Here is a 17,782-nt window from a genome sequence, read left to right on the forward strand (position 1 = left end):
GCCACTGTAATCAAAACAGCCTGGTACTGGCACACAAAAAAAAATAGGCAAATAGATCAGTGGAACAGAACAGAGAACCCAGAAATGGACCCAAGGCAATATGCATAATTAATATTTGACAAAGGTGGCAAGAGCATACAGTGAAATAAAGACAGCCTCTTTAGTAAATGGTGTTGGGAAAATAGGACAGCTACATGAAAAAAAATGGAACTGGACCATTAACTTACACCATACACAAGAATAAACTCAAAATGGATAAAAGACTTAAATGTGACTCATGAATCCATAATAATCCTAGAAGAAACTGTAGGCAACAAAATTTCAGACATACACAGCAGAAATTTCACTGATACATCACCTAAGGCAACAGAAGCAAAGAAGAAAATAAACACATGGGACTATATCAAACTAAAAAGCTTCAGCACAGAAAAAGATACAATCATCAAAATGGAAAGGCAACCCACTGTATGGGAGAACATCATTGCCAATGGTGTATCAGATAAGGGGTTAATTTCCAATATATATAGAGTACTCATACAACTCAACAAAAGAAAGACAAAGAACCCAGTTAAAAAATGGGCAGAGGAACTAAATAGACACCTCTCCAAACAAGACATACAAATGGCTAAGAGACATATGAAGAAATGCTCAACATCACTAATCATCAGAGAGATGCAAATTAAAACAACAATGAGGTATCACCTCACACCTGTCAGAATGGCCGCCATCAACAAATCATGAAACAACAAGTGTTGGCGAGGGTGTGGAGAAAAGGGGACTCTAGTACACTGATGGTGGGAATGCAGACTGGTGCAGCCACTATGAAAAACACTATAGTTTTACCTCAAAAATTTAATATTTGAACTTCCATTTGACCCAGTGATCCCACTTCTAGGAATATACCCTAAGAAGCCTGAAACACCAATCAAAAAGAATATATGTACCCCCATGTTTGTAGCAGCACTATTTACAATAGCTAAGATCTGGAAACAGCCCAAGTGTCCATCAGTAGATGAATGGGGAAAAAAGCAATGGTACATGTACACAATGGAGTACTATGCAGCTGTAAGAAAGAAAGATCTCTTATCTTTTGAGACAACATGGAGGAACCTGGAAAGTGTCATCCTAAGCGAGACAAGCCAAACAGAAAAAGACAAGTATCATATGATCTCACTTATTTGTGGAATATAATAAACATAACAGTATGAGGAATTGGCGTAGTCCCAGAGACATGGAAGTGGGGTACAGACTGACAATCCCCAGAAGAGGGGATGGTGGGGGAGAGATAAACCACAGAACTTATATGCATGTGTGCATGAACAATGGACATGGACAACAAAGCTGGGGACAGGGCGGGGAGGGTGGGGGAGGGGCGAAACCAGTGGGGGGAAAAGGAGAAACACCTGTAACAAAAATAAATTAATTAATTTAAAAAAAATAAAGACAGAAAGAATTACAAAGTAAACAAAAAGAAAATCCCAGAGCAAGCAGAAGGAAAGAAATAGTGAAGGTCAGAGTGAAAATAAACAACATAGAGGCTAAAAAAAATTTCAAAAGAGCAATGAAACAAAGAGCTGGTTTTTTTTAAATATGATAAACAAGATTGATGAACCTTTAGCGGGACTCACCAATAAGCCAAATAAACAAAATCAGAAACAAAAGGGGAAAAGTAACAACTGACACCATGGAAATAAAAAAGATCATTAACAAATACTATCAACAATTATATGGCAACAAATTGGACAATCTAAGTGAAATGGACAAATTTCTAGAAACACATAGTCTCTCAAAATTGAACTCGAAAGAGATAGAAAACTTGAACAGACCAATAACAACAAAAATTGAAGATGTAATCAAGAAACTCCCAGCAAAGAGAAGCCGGGGCCCATATGGCTTCACAGGACAGTTTTACCGAACATTCAAAGAAGAAATAACACCAGTTCTCCTCAAACTATTCCAAAAAATTCAAGAAGAAGGAAGACTTCAAAACTCATTTTATGAGGCCAACATAATCCTAATTCCAAAACCAGATCAAGACCCTACAAAGAAAGAAAACTACAGGTCAATATCCTTGATGAACATAGATGCCAAAATCCTTAACAGAATATTGCCAAATTGGATCTAGTAATGCAGTAAAAAAAAAAAAATTATTCACCTTGACCAATTGGGATTCATCCCAGGGATGCAAGGAAGGTACAATATTCACAAATCAATAAATGTGATACACCACATAAACAAAATAAAAGATAAAACCATATGATTATATTAATAGATACTGAAAAAGTATTTGACAAAATCCAGCACCCATTTCTGATAAAAAAACGCTCAGCAATGTGGGAATAGAAAGATCATATCTTGACATAATAAAGGCCATGTATAAAAAACCTACAGTCAACATCATACTCAATGGACAAAAACTAAAAGCATTTCCCTTGAGAACAGGAACAAGACAGGGATTCACACTTTTACCACTCTTATTTAACATAGTACTGGAAGTCTTAGCCACAACAATTAGACATGAAGAAAAAATAAAAGAGACCAAATTGGAAAGGAAGAAGTAAAACTGTCCTTATTTACAGATGACAGGATATTGTACATAGAAAACCCTAAAGACTCCATCAAAAATCTACTAGATTTAGCCCTGGCTGGTTTGCTAAGTGGTTAAAGCATTGGCCCGCAGAACAGAGAGTCCGGATTTGATTCCTACTAGGGGATGTACCTCGGTTGCAGTTTGTTCCCTGCCCTGGATGGGGTCATGTGGGAGGCAGCCAGTCAATGTGTCTCTCTCGCATCAATGTTTCTCTCTCTCTCTTCCACCCTCTCCCTCCCACTCTGTCTGAAGATAAATGCAAAAAAATGTCCTCAGGTGAGGATTAAAAAAGAAAAAATATGCAAGATTTAGTAAACAAATTTGGCAAAGTAGCAGGATACAAAATTAACATCAAGAAATCCATGGTAGCCTTGGCCAGTTTGGCTCAGCGGTTAGAGCGTCAGCCCGTAGACCAGAGAGACCCAGGTTCGGTTTCGGCTAAGGGCATGTACCTCAGTTGCAGTTTGTCCCCAGCCCCTGTTGGGGTGGTGTGGGTGGCAGGTAGTCAATGTGTGTCTCTCACATTGATGTTTCTCTCTCTCTCTTCCTCCCCATCTCTCTCCCGTTCTATCTGAAGATAAATGCAAAAATGTCCTCAGGTGAGGATAAAAAAAAATTAATGGCGTTCTTTTTTTTTTTTTATCCTCACCTGAGGACATTTTTCCATTTTTTGTTCAGACAAAGTGGGAGGGAGAAAGAGAGAGAGATAAACATCAACATGAAAGGGACACATCGAGTGGTTGCCATCCACAAGACCCAGAGAGACACAATGACTGGTTGCCACCCACACCACCCCAACAGGGGCCGGGGACAAACTGCAACTGAGGTACATGCCCTTAGGGGGAACTGAACCCGGGTCTCTCTACACTGCGGGCCAACGTTCTAACCACTGAGCCAAACCAGCCAGGGCTGATGGCATTCTTATACACCAATAATGAGCTCACAGAAAGAGAAACTAAGTAAACAATCCTATTTACCATTACAGCAAATTGCAGCAAAAAAATTAAGATACCTAGGAATAAACTTAACCAAAGAAATAAAGGACCTATTTGCAGAAAACTACGGGACATTGAAAAAAGAAATAGACAACGATATAAAAAAGTGGAAGCACATACCTTGTTCATGGAATGGAAGAATTAACATCATTATAATGTCCATACTACCCAAAGCAATCTATAGATTTGATGCAATCCCCATTAAAATACCAACAACATATTTCACAGAACTAAAACAAATACTTCAAAAGTGTATATGAAACCAAAAAAGACCCCAAAGAGCCACAGCAATCTTGAAAAAGAAGAACAAAGTAGAAGGGATCATACCAGATTTCAGGTTATACTACAAAGCCATTGCAATCAAACTGGCCTAGTACTGGCACAAGAACAGGCAAATAGATCAATGGAAAGGAACCTAGAACCCAGAAATAAATCCAAGACCTTATGCTCAATTAATATTTGACAAAGGATTGTATGCTCTTGCCTCCTTTGTCAAATATTAGTTGAGCGTATTGCCGTGGGTCCATTTCTGGGTTTTCAGTTCTGTTCCACTGGTCTATATGCCTGTTCTTGTGCCAGTACCAGGCTCTTTTGGTTACTGTCGCTTTGTAGTATAACCGGATATCTGGTATTGTGATCCCACCTACTTTGTCCTTCTTTTTCAAGATTGCTGTGGCTATTCAGGGTCTTTTTTGGTTCCATATAAACTTTTGAAGTATTTGTTCTAGTTCTATGAAATATGTCGTTGGTATTTTGATGGGGATTGCATTGAATCTATAGATTGCTTTGGGTAGTATGGACATTTTAATGGTGTTAATTCTTCCAATCCATGAACAGGGTATGTGCTTCCACTTTTTTATATCTTCCTCTATTTCTTTTTTCAATTACCTGTAGTTTTCTGCAAATAGGTCCTTTACTTCTTTGGTTAACTTTATTCCTAGGTATCTTAATTTTTTTGGCGCGATGGTAAATGGGATTGTTTTTTCAGTTTCTCTTTCTGTGAGTTCATCATTGGTGTACAAGAATGCCATCGATTTCTTGACGTTAATTTTGTATCCTGCTACTTTGCCAAATTCATTTATTAAGTGTAGTAAATTTTTGATGGAGTCTTTAGAGTTTTCTATGTATAATATCATGTCATCTGCAAATAATGACAGTTTCACCTCCTCCTTTCCAATTTGGATCCCTTTTATTTTTTCTTTATGTCTAATTGCTGTGGCTAAGACTTCCAGTACAATGTTAAATAAGAGTGGCGAAAGTGGACATCCCTGTCTTGCTCCTGTTCTTAATGGAAATGTTTTTAGTTTCTGTCCATTGAGTATGATGTTGGCTGTAGGTCTTTCATATATGGCCTTTATGATGTCGAGATATGATCCCTCTATTCCCACATTGCTGAGCGTTTTTATCAGAAATGGATGCTGGATTTTGTCGAATGCTTTTTCAGCATCTATTGATATGATCATGTGGTTTTTATTCTTCATCTTATTTATGTGGTGTATCACATTTGTCGATTTGCGAATATTGTACCAGCCTTGCATCCCTAGAATAAATCCCACTTGGTCATGGTGAATAATTTTTTTGATGTATTTCTGGATCAGATTTGCTAATATTTTGTTCAGGATTTTGGCGTCTATGTTCATAAGGGATATTGGTCTAAATTGTGTACTTTATACTCAAATTATCTACATATACGAGTGAATTTTTACATAAGAGATGTATCTATATATAAAATAAAATATCTAAATATTTTTTCTATCTTATATAGCTGAATATAAATATATGTGATTATACTTACATTTTTGTTTAAAAATGACTAAAAAGATACCTAAGAATTGGATAATAATAATTACAGCTGGAGGAATATTATTCTCATTTTCCTTTCCATATATTTTGACTTTTTAAAAACAGTTCATTTGTAAATATTACAGAGATTCTTCCTATTTTTTCTCATCACCTTATCCCTAGCCTAAATTGTAAATTCAGATGACTTTATATACTGAATCCTTACTAAAGGGAAAAAGGTAAATGGTGCCTCACTAGAGGACAGTGGTTTACACGGGCAGATAGAACCAAATTCAGTCATTTGGTTGAGCTGCTGAGGAAGCCCAAGTCCAGTCCCTCCCGGGAATTCCCAACCCTTGGGCAGGGTCGCCTTGCAGCCCCTGGTACTTGCAGACATGGGAATTGACAGCATCTCTTCTGTCCTCCCCCAGGGCCGAGGTGGCAAAGGCAGCATCTATGTGTGGGCCTCTGGGGACGGTGGCAGCTACGATGACTGCAACTGTGATGGCTATGCATCAAGTATGTGGACCATCTCCATCAATTCAGCCATCAACGATGGCAGGACAGCCTTGTACGATGAGAGCTGCTCTTCCACCTTGGCCTCCACCTTCAGCAATGGGAGGAAGAGGAACCCTGAAGCCGGAGTGGTGAGTGTGGCCACTGGCCTTCTGTGAGGCTGTGTAAGGTATACAAAATGAAAGCAAGGACGTGATTCCTCCTTCCAGCTCATTTTCCACAGATTGTCTTTCTTGAAGTTTATTGTTTTGATTTACAAATAATGACAAAGTCTGGTTTATCAAAAAGCTGCCCCAGCAGGTCACTTATAAGAAGAACTAATATAAAGAACTGGGTCACTGCATCACCACCCCATCTGAGCCAAGAACCCATTCATGTACTACACTAATTAAAAAATAGCATCCATCTTCTACTTGGATAACTGTGGTAATTCTAAAGCTAATACATGCCAACAGGCACTGAACCCCCTCGCAGGGGTGTGGGGAGGGGTATGTGCATTTATCAGATCAAAACCAACCCAGTCAGCCTCCTCCCCAGGGCCCTGGCCAGGGTGCAGGAGTGGCCAAAAAAAAAGTTTAAAAGAAATATTTTTTTAAATAGCATTCATGGATGGACTTTTCTGGGTCTAAAAACCTCCCAAGATTGGGCATACATGTCTTTTCTCAGGGAAGGAGTAGTGGTTTTCATCATAGTTTAAGATGAATCAGTGATTGAGAAAACAAAGAATTAAGAATCATGGGCTTAGTTTCCTTTTTTTATTATTTTTTCTTATTTATTTATTTTAATCATTATTGTTGAATGTAAAATGTATTACAGATATTCCACATTTTTCCCCCATTGACCCCCTCCTCCCCACTCCCGCCCCCCTCCCGCCTTTTCCCACACTATTGTCTGTGTCCATTGGTTATGCATATAAGTTCTTTGGTTTATTTCTTCCCACCCACCCCCCAACCCCTTTCCCTTTCAGGTTTGTCAGTCTAGCAATGAATTTGTACTTCTTAATCTCTTCACCTTTTTCCCCCATTCCCCCAACACCCCTCTCATCTGGCAACCAACAAAATGTTCTCTGTATCTATGAGAATGTTTCTGTTCTACCTGTTCATTTTGTTTGTAGATACCATTGTTGATAGATGTGTATTCATTGCCATTTTGTTTGTTCATACATTTTATCTTTTTCTTCAAAAAGACCCTTCATCATTTCATATAATAACGGTTTGGTAGTGATGAACTCCTTTAACTTTTTCTTGTCTGGGAATGGTTTTATATGGCCATCGATTCTAAATGACAGCTTTGCAGGATAGAGTAATCTTGGTTGTAGGTTCTTGCTTCTCATCACTCTGAATATTTCTTGCCACTCCCTTCTGGCCTGCAAAGTTTCTTTTGAGAAATCAGCTGACAGCCTAATGGGAACTCCCTTGTAGGTAACTAACTGCTTATCTCTTGCTGCTTTTAAGATTCTCTTTGTCTTGAACCTTTTGCATTTTGATGATGATGTGTCTTGGTGTGGGCTTCTTGGGGTTCATCTTGTTTGGGACTCTGTGCTTCCTGGACTTGTATGTCTGTTTCCTTCACCAAGTTAGGAAAGTTTTCTGCCATTATTGTTTCAAACAGGTTTTCAGTTTTTTGTTCTCTCTCTTCTTCTGGTGCCCCCAAGATGCGAATGTTGGCACGCTTGAAGTTGTCCCAGAGGCTCCTTACACTATCCTCATTTTTTTGGATTCTTTTTTTCTTTTTGCTGTTCTGATTGGGCATTTTTTGCTTCCTTATATTCCAAATCGATGATTTGCTTCTTGGATTTACGTACTCTACTATTGAATCTGTGTAAATTATTCTTTATTTCAGTTAATGCCTCCTTCAATTCTTTTTTTTTTTTTTTTTTTTTTTTATCCTCACCCAAGGACATTTTTCCATTTTTTGTTCAGATAGAGCAGGAGGGAGAGAGAGAGAGAGAGAAACATCGATGTGAAGGGACACATCGAGTGGCTGCCACCCGCACGACCAACCAGGGCCGGGGACAAACTGCAACCGAGGTACATGCCCTTAGCGGGAACCGAACCTGGGTCTCTCTGTACCGCAGGCCGACGCTCCAACCGCTGAGCCAAACCGGCCAGGGCATGCCTCCTTCAATTCTGACTCTGCATCCATAATTTCTGACTGGTCCTTTTTTATGCTCTTGAGGCCCTCACTAAGTTCATTGAGCATCCTTATAAGCAGTATTTTGAACTCCACATCTGTTAGGTTGCTTATCTCCATTTCGCTTAGTTCTTTTCTTGGGGTTTTGTTCTGTTCTTTCATTTGGGACCTGTTTCTTTGTCTCCTCATTTTGGCTGCCTCCCTGTGTTTGTTTCTGTGTATTACTTAACGAGAGGTATGGGGCTAGCTGAGAACAGATGCTGCTCGTTTGAAAGAATTTAGGAAAAACCTGAAGCAGGATCCAAGACAGGCCAATCCTATGGTTAAGCAAGTGGCAACAGCTTGGGTGGGCCTGAAAATTGGGTGGGGTGGGGCGGGGCAGGGTGGGGCCTCAGGGAATCACCAGGGCGGGGCTACCAGTGTGAGCCAGGTTGCTGGAATCCCAGATAATGGAGACTGTCTGCCACCCCAGGGAAGGGCTCAACAAAGGAACAAAGGTCTCTGACAGCACATTTGTCCCAGAGAAAGCCCCCTCTCCAGCCCTCACTCCAGTGCCAAACAGCTCAGTTCTTCCCTGTATGTCTCTGTTGCCCCTCGAGCTGCTTCCCCTCCAAGCTTAGAGGGAGTGAGTCCGATAAGTCTGTGCGCGGGCCCTTTACGGTGCTGCCTGGGGCTCCAGCTGCTTCAGCTTCCCTGAGCCTCAGTTCCTGCTGGTTTTTCCAGCCAGAAGTTATGGGGACTTCTCTTCCTGGCACTGGAACCCTGAGTGGGGCACCTGGTGTGGGACGGGGACTCCTCAGTCCTCAGGAAGGACCTTCCAGCTGAGGTATCCTCCTGATTTTTATCTGCCACACATGGGTGTGGGACCAGCCCGTCGCGCCACAGCCGCCACCACAGCCGCCGCCACCTCTCACGCGTCCGCCCCTCCTACCAGTCTGGATGTGGCTGCTACTTTAATTCTATAGTTGTAGGACTTCCATTCAGCTTGATTTCAGGCGGTTTTGAATGATGGTTGTTTGTAGTTTAGTTGTAACTTTGATGTGGTTGTGGGAGGACGCGATACCGTTTACCTACGCTGCCATCTTGACAGGAAGTCTTAGATTCTTTATTGTACTTTTCTGAGCAGCTCTTTCTTCCTGGACAACTAAGTATAACGATGAACTTTCCAAGCCACTTAGAAATAAATATCTGTAGAGTGTAATGAACCTTTTTGGATCTCTTCCTCTCTCTGGGTATTTCACTCACAAGATCAACCTTTCCTCAGACCTCCAAGCTAAGAATTTAGTAGGTGGTTCAGTAGACCTTCTGAGTTAGTTACATTCTCACCTCAGCTGGGGCTTTCCAAGACAGGAAAGCAGGAACTTGGAACCCCATCATTATTACCAACCAGTGCATCTATGCCAAGTTCCCACCTGGGCTCCACACTGGTGAGCTGGCCAGGCTCTCATGTGAGCCAAGAGATCAGAGACACAGACCTTGGCCTGGCTCCCTCCATGAGCCCTCCTGGGCTCCCACTTGGTCTTGGGAAGGACGGAGAGTGTGCCAGCTCCTCCCAAGTGATGTATGAGAGATATAAGCCAGAAAGGAGGAGAACAGAGCAGAAAAGGACATGTGAGGAAAGCCCCATTCCTGTTTTGTTTGTAGTGCTTCTCTCATCCCCCAGAAGCTCTACTCTCTGCCCCCAAGGGCCTCCCAATGCTATCACTTTGTCCCCAACCTTCTCTATGACTCTTTTTACTAGAGCTGGGGAAGGGCCTTGTGTTCCCTCTGAATACTGTAATTTTTCCCAATAAATGCCTTTAAACCTCCCTGATACATTGTTCCTCAAAATAATAGATCCACTTGAGAATCCTACAGACAAACAAAGGAAGAAGAAAATTCCCATGGTTCATCCATGATTTTAATGAAAACCTGGCTCTCATAAACATTGAAAGTGAGGTTTTTCTCCTTGTGAATGTTTCTTAAAACTCAGTTGATCATTAAGAAGATCTCCCCCTTAAGCCCTGGACAGTTTGGCTCAGTAGTTAGAGAGTCGGCCTGTGGTCCAGAGAGACCCGGGTTCGGTTCCCGCTAAGGGCGTGTACCTCGGTTGCAGTTTGTCCCCGGCCCTGGTTGGTTGTGCAGATGGCAGCCACTAGATGTGTCCCTTTCATGTCGATGTTTCTCTCTCTCCCTCTCTTCCTCTCTCTCCCTCCCCCTCTATCTGAACAAAAAAAAAAATGTCCTCAGATGAGGATAAAAAAAAAAAAAGATCTCCCCCTTAATAGTTGTGGAAGCGATCACTCACATATCGGTTATCTTGGCTCAATATATCTCAGAATCTCTCCATGAATTTCAGATGTAGAGAAACATTTTCTTTTTAATGGTCTGTCCTTTTAGGCAAGCTTTAGCTAAGCCTGTTTATTCTTCCCTCTTTGGAAGAGTGCCTGAACAGAAAATAAATGTTAATGCCATAGTCCTTGGGCTTTCTGAATGCGGATCCCAATGCAACAAAACCCTTGACTTGTAACTCTCCACCTATCATGTCACATTTTAGGATCCAGAAAATGTCTCTCTAGTCTCTGGATTAGCTGCAGATACTGCTTCTCTAAACAATTGGCTTACTTTTATCTTGTGGACACTGTGACTATAACTGATTGTATTTTTTTTTTTTTTTTTTTTGCATAGGCTACTAGGAAATTCAGATAAGATGTATAATTAAAACAGATATGGGTGCTAAGTTTATCCCTACTTTCATCTTAATATTCTTCAGAACAAGGCAAAGTTTAAGTTAAAAAGAATAAGATAAGTATCTGCTCCATATTGTTTTGGGGTTCAAAATCTTGTGACTCATTGCTCAATATCTTCCCTTTCAGGCAACCACAGATTTGTATGGCAACTGCACTCTGAGGCATTCTGGGACATCTGCAGCTGCTCCAGAGGCTGCTGGAGTGTTTGCTCTGGCTTTGGAGGCTAAGTATGTTTCCAACTCTGGTTGAGGGCCAGCTCTGCAGGGTGGACTAACATGTGTATTTCCATCCAGTACCAGGTGTCCATGGAGGCAAAAGTCAGGGTCTATGAACTCTGGTGGGGTGGACATGTCTAAATGAACCATGGGCCCTAAGTCTCTCTCTCTCTCTCTCTCTCTCTCTCTCTCTCTCACTCACACACACACACACACACACACACACACACACGTGCGCGCGTGCAACACAGAACTATAGTATGCCCATTTGAGAATCCTATAGACAAACAGAGGAAGAAGAATTCCCATGGTTCATACATGGTTTTGATTAAAATCTGGCTCTCATAAACATTAAAAGTGAGGCTTTCCTCTTTGGGAAAGTTCCTTAAAACTCAGTTGATCAGCCCTGGCCGGTATGGCTCAGCGGTTAGCGCGTCGGCCTGCGGTCCAGAGAGACCCGGGTTCAGTTCCCGCTAAGGGCATGTACTTCGGTTGCAGTTTGTCCCCGGCCCTGGTTGGTCGTGCGGGTGGCAGCCACTCGATGTGTCCCTTCACATCGATGTTTCTCTCTCTCTCTCTCTTCCTCTCTCTCTCCCTCCCACTCTATCTGTACAAAAAATGGAAAAATGTCCTCGGGTGAGGATTAAAAAAAAAAAACAAAAAAACTCAGTTGATCATTAAGATTTCCCCCTTAAGAAGAGTCGTGGAGGTAATCACTCACATATTGGTTATCTTGTCTCAACAGGTCTCAGAATTTCTCCATGAATTTTAGATATAGGGAAATACTTTTTTAATGGCCTTTTCTTTTAGATAAGCTTTAGCTGAGCCCGTTTATTCTTCCCTCTTTGGGAGTGACTTTCCTTCCTGAACAGAAAAGAAATATTGATGCAATAGCCCTTGGGAAAGTACATCCCTAGGAGAGTGCATGACCCCAACACCCAACCACACATATCAACTACTTACTCAGATACCAAATAGGGACATGTAGATATTTTTTCTTCATAAAACTTCTCTTTATCTTCTGGATGATCCCTTGGCTATTTTACTCCAATAATACTTATAATCAGATAAATAAAAGGAAATCATTGCCAAGCTGAATATCTAGCAAGGTATTTTATAACATGTGTCAAACAGGGTACTCCCACTCAAGATTTTTTAACTTATAAGGTGAATTCACTTTTTAACACTGAGACAAGGTGGGCAAAATCACACAATATTGACCAAGAAATGGGCTTTACTGGGAAACCTAAGCTACAGGTAAGAGACCATCCTCTCTGTTTTCACCATTCCATAGAGAGGCCACATATCACTACTGCTGAGCACACTTTGGATAGAAGTATCAGATGAGGTACTTGATAACCTGCTACTCCATATTCTCTTAGTGCAAGTCAGAGGCTGGCCTTGTGTTTAAGCACTGCAGATGGGGGCTTCAGGCACCATACACTCGGTGTGAGTGCAAATGCCTACCATGCAGGGAGTTGTCTGAGAGTGCAGCACCAGCCACTTGTGAGAAGTTGGAGTCAGGCTCTTGGGGAAGCAGAGTTGAGTCCCCACCTCCCAACCCTCAGCTGTTGCTAGGCAACTGGAGCTTTGAGCATCAATCTCCAGGCAACCCTGCTTGTCTTTCTCCCACATATGCATTTTTTGACTTGCAAAAGAGACAAGAGTTGATTCCCAAATAGGAAGGGACTTCAAAAGATTATCTAGTCCAACATTCTGCCTTCAAACAGAAAAGGCATAATCCTCCTCCTTTTACAGATAAGGCCCCAAATTGGGAGTGACTCTCTCCTTGAACCAAGCCAAAGTTCAATTATTCTAACAATAGTCAGATGGAATTTTAAGACACCAAGAGATGGACACATGTCAAAGAGTTTCTATTAAGCCTAGGTACCAAAACTTACTCACAGATTATATGCACTTCCTGAAGATGAAACTGTTCATCTCAGAGTTTGTTGGGCCCTGGAGCCTAAACTGGCTTTTCTCACTCCAGCGGGGAGCAGACAAGCAGAGAAGCCTACTGCCTGCCACTGAGCTTGGCAGAGAACAGGGAGCAGGAGTGCTCCGAAAGCAAGAAGGGATTTCTGGTCTCCCCCTTAAAAATCTAAGAGGGCAAAACATGACTCAAGGTTTCCTTGGACTTTGGCCAGCAAAAAGCCACTTGTCCAGGCCTATATGCATGCAAAGGGACAACCTAAATAAATCAGTGATGGAGCAAGGACACTGGATCTGTAAACAGAGTTATGGGCTCTACACCAGCTCTCTTGAGCACACACTTATAGATATCCTTACATAAGAGAGTGCAGTCACCACCTGGGCACATTTTGTTTTTAGAACAATGAATTTAAAGCCCTCTATTGCCATGAAGCCGAGAAGAATGATAGCTGGCAGTAGGTGGTTCAAGCTCATCATGGGAGCCAGTTCTAAAATCCCTCAGAGTACCATCTGCCTGAGTTGGAAGGACACTTTGAATTGAGTTTCCTGCAAGTGGTTTCTTAAGGAAGGACTCCAAGGAGAGACCAGAAAGTAGTAGAAGAAGCAGCTTAGAGACAGGAAGAAAGAAAGTATGCAATTTCAGAAGTTCTGAATCCCACGGGGAGCTCTGAAATATAAAATTTTTGCCTCAGAGTTTGTTCTTCCTCAAGGCAAGGGAGCTGGGCTGCCATGTTTTGTGCAAAGAGCATGCCTGGAGATGTAAACCCCAGGGATCTCTGGCTTTTTGCACCTGTGGGCAAAGGGGTCCAGTAGCCAGCAGTTAAAAGTTCAATTCAGCATGAAATATTCCTGAGAAAGCCCAGATGGATGAGGAAAAGACTCTCCAGGAACAGTTTCTACAGCTCCTCTCTATCCTGAGACAAAGTAGCTGGGAGTCCTTGGTAATGCACGTGACCGCTGTCAAGGGTTCTTACCTTCCCAGAGGCCCAATAAAAAAAATACTTTGACAAAACAATGTGAATTCAGTAAGCAGATTATCCTGTCTCAATGTATCCCATCAGGACTATGAAAGAGGAAAAACTATCACCCCTATGACTCCATGGGAGAAAAGGAAACCCTTCCTCTGTCCTGCCCAGTCACCACTGTTTCTCAATCTCATAAAGTAATTTTCTGCCAAATGTTTGAAAATGGCTTCTTGGGTCACAAGGAATGTTGTTCACTTGTCCCAGTGTAACCAATATTAGAGAAATTCAAAGAATTTCTTTGTGGAAGTGGGGGTAACTGCCGCCTTTAAATGTTTTGGATTCTCTCCATGACCTGGGGCTTTCTGTGTTGTTCTGGAGGGCTGAGCTAGGTTTGAGGAGCAGATGTCATAAAGAGGCAAATTTCTGACTCAAAAGAACCATCTGTAGTAAAATGGCCCACATATTGGACTAGAACAATGTTTCCAAAACTGACCTTCCAGGGAATAGATGTAAATTCTTCATCAAAGTATAATAGACACTGAGAAAAGTGCACAAATAGGTATAGCTCAATGACTTCTTACAAGGTTAACAGACCCATGTAACCAGCACCCAAATTGAGAAGCAGACTGTTACCTAACTACCAATCTGTGCTCTTTTACTCTGATAGTCAGAGATTCTTCCATGCTGTTGTATATAGTTATAGGTCATTCATACTCATTGTGGAATATTACTCCATTATAAATGGATACTTGGGTTGTTTCTACTTTGGGGCTATTATGAGTAATATTGCTATAAACATTCTTGTACATGTCTTGATGAAGCTATGGACACATTTCTGTTTTGTGTTTATATTAGGGAGCCAAAATGCTGGGTCAGGGGTATGCGTATGTGCAGCTCTAGTAGATACTGCCTAGTAGTTTTCCAAAGTGGGTGTACCCATTGGCCCTTCCTCAGCAGTGTATGAGAGTTAGAGTTGTTCCACATCCCTGCTAACATTGGGTATTGCCAGTTTTCCACACTTTAGCCATGCTTATGGGTGTGCAGTGGAATTGTATTGTAGTTTTAATTTGCATTTCCCTGGTAACTAGTGAAGTTGAGCACTAGAGGGAGTTTTGAAAATGATATAAATTCCCATCTCCCCACCAAGAGTCACTGAATACAAATCCTTAGGGATGAATGGCCCAGGAATTTGTCTTTACAACCCCACTCCAAGGACCACATAAGCAGCCAGCCTATTGCTGTTCTGTGGACTGGGGTGTGTGACACCTACTAAGGCAATGACTCTATAAACCCATGAATCAGGGTGATGTTGTGCAGAATGTGACTATCTAAATTCATCCTCTCATTAGATGCTGGTATTAGATCACGATTGAAAACATGAAATTCAAATAACAAAAGCTAAACCAAAAAGGGTTTATTTTTCTGTCACGTGAAAGATAGTACAGAGGTAAGGAGTCCAGGGCAAGTATAGTGGTGCCACCGGGAATCAAGGAATCCAGCTTTTTCTGGATTTCTCCTCTTCCACCTTCATGTTCTCTAGATGCTGCTAGAGCTTCAGTCATTGTGTTTACATTTCAGACAGAGAAAGGAGAAGAGCAAAGGGTAAAAAGAAATCCACCAGCTGAGTCAACCCCATTTAAAAGTTTTTCCAATAAGTTCTACCCAGTGGCTTCTGCTTATTTCTCATTGACCAGAACTGTCATATGACCACCTCAGATTGCAAGGCAGGCTGGGAAATGTAGTTTTGTAGCTGATAACATTGCTGTTCTAAATAAAATTGAGCTTTTCTTAATAAAGGAGAATGGATATGATAGAGAGAATTGCTAGTGTCTTCCAGCAACTAAGTGGGCAATCACTCACCTCCTGTAGATCTCTATTGTCTTATCTGAAAAATAGAAAGATCATTAATAGGTCTCCTATGACTTCCTGGTATATTGTAGGTCCTTCAAAAAACACGATGCCTATAGGAAAGTGCATTTTTTAATTGAATATGTGTTTATTTGAGGGTTGAATATGACTTAAGGTTGAAAACTTTCATTTACTTTTAAATATTGTGACCAATACTTTACCTGGGAAATAGTATCTATTCTCTTCTAACTTACGCTGATGCTCAATACATGAGATAGATTTTATTATTAATAATGATAATGAACTCTTTATTGAGTGTTCAGTACCATATTAGTTAATGTTAAATGGCAAACTACATTTACACCCTGCAATAAACTTCTAAGGCCTTATCCCCATTTTATAGATGGGAACCCTGAGACTCAGACTGTTAAAGTAGCTTATATAAATTCACATGATTGGAAAATAACAGGCTGGAGGTTTAAACCCTAGGGATCCAAGTCCAGGGTCTTCCCTTGGCCCAACTATGGTATTTGAAAGAACCACCATCTGGGCTGAGGGTCTCACCACTCATTCTGCCCAAAGTAATAGGTTGAAGTGAATGAATTGACTCTTCCTCAAAAGCTATGCATAAATTCGGGTTTTGCATCTTCAAAATGAGGTTTTACATATCACAGCTACAAGGGCAACATGTAAACTGATTTTTTTTCCTCATAGTTCATAGGAGTTAGGCAAACAGAGACTGTGGAGAAAACACCAGCTTGACTTACAAATGCATTCTTTTTCTCAGACTGGAAATAATCTAGACCTTTGAAATTGTTTTTAAACCTGTCAGGGTTTAGAGAATAGATTTTGAATTTTAAAAATGAATGAAAACAAACAGATCTTTCACCACTTCAAACATCTCTTCTTCTATACAGACAATGAGGCCCAGAGGAATGAAGCTACTTGCTCAGGTTTACACACCTTTCTCTGTTCAGATAAAACTCATACCCAATAAGTAGAGGAATTAAAATTCTGTTGGTTTCCAGGATTTACCAGATGTTAGCAGAAATCATTCCTCCAACCTTAACACTGCAACTTCTTGAAAACATTTTAGTTTGCAAGTCCTCTAAAGACCCATGTTCTCTCCTGAATTCCCTTTGCTGCCTTGATCATTAGGAGGATAACTGGGTCCAGGAGAATTTGATACCATAAATAGAAGAACTCTGAAAGACAATGGTGAGGGGCAAGCCTCACAGAGAACTCAAAAACAAAGTCAATATTTTGTACTTTATTCTTCCTAATGGGAGGTTGGTAAACCAACTATAAGTTTCGGTGAGTGTGGGGCTCTGTAGGAGAGCCAGTTCTGCTGATTAGACACAGGCAAACAATCAAACAATCTTAAGCATACGATTCACTTGCCAGGACCAGCTTTAGGTGTTTTAAGAAACAGCTGTTCCTGAGTCTCCCTGATGCAAGATTCCTCTTTCAGCTACAAGAGGCCAGCCATGTTCCTGGACTTTGGAACAGCTTTTCCAAGAGCCCCACATTCTCCTGCTCAAGGCCTCTGCCATGTCTGTCCAGAATTTTCTTAAGTGACCTCTTTCTTTGGAGCCTTGGCCTCTCCAAATGAAAATGTAACCATCCTCTGTCTCCTTGAGAAGCCCTGGATTCCACTTTGATCTTTGGGTGCTTACTCAAAACCAAGAGCCAGCTGGTCTACTCTGAGTGGCCTAGGACCAATCCACTACCAAATATTTATTTATCCTTGGACCATCACAGGGTCCTGTGAGTGATTGGAGCCAGCTGCACAAATGTAACAGTTTTTATTGATGATTCACCTGGGACTTACTCATGTATGGCCTATGACAGCTCCCAGCTCTGTTCTTTATGGTCATACCTGGCCAGATTCCTGCAGCAGCCTCTGACTAGTGTGGTCCTGCTTTCCAGTCCCACTTCTCGATTCCATCCTCCCTAGAATTGTTTATGAAGATCAAATCACATCTCACTCCGCCTTTACTGGCTGTCACAGAGATGAAGTCCCAGAGTTCTAATGTGGGTGAATGCCCTGCCATCCTTTCCTGCCCTATGGTTCCTG

The 17,782-nt window shown here is 41.4% G+C and overlaps 1 protein-coding gene across 1 annotated transcript in view; it reads left to right on the top strand.

The window, feature by feature from the left end:
- The window catches only part of PCSK2 (proprotein convertase subtilisin/kexin type 2), a 322,138-nt gene that overhangs the window by 279,235 nt on the left and 25,121 nt on the right, over positions 1-17,782 (top strand). Inside the window, exons 9-10 of the mRNA XM_036245861.1 lie at positions 5,799-6,014; positions 10,872-10,972. Coding sequence (XP_036101754.1) covers positions 5,799-6,014; positions 10,872-10,972 — 317 coding nt within the window. The remainder of the gene's footprint in view (positions 1-5,798; positions 6,015-10,871; positions 10,973-17,782) is intronic.

The sequence above is a fragment of the Molossus molossus genome, unplaced genomic scaffold, assembly GCF_014108415.1.
Source record: "Molossus molossus isolate mMolMol1 unplaced genomic scaffold, mMolMol1.p scaffold_m16_p_6, whole genome shotgun sequence".
In the NCBI taxonomy this organism is placed as follows: domain Eukaryota; kingdom Metazoa; phylum Chordata; class Mammalia; order Chiroptera; family Molossidae; genus Molossus; species Molossus molossus.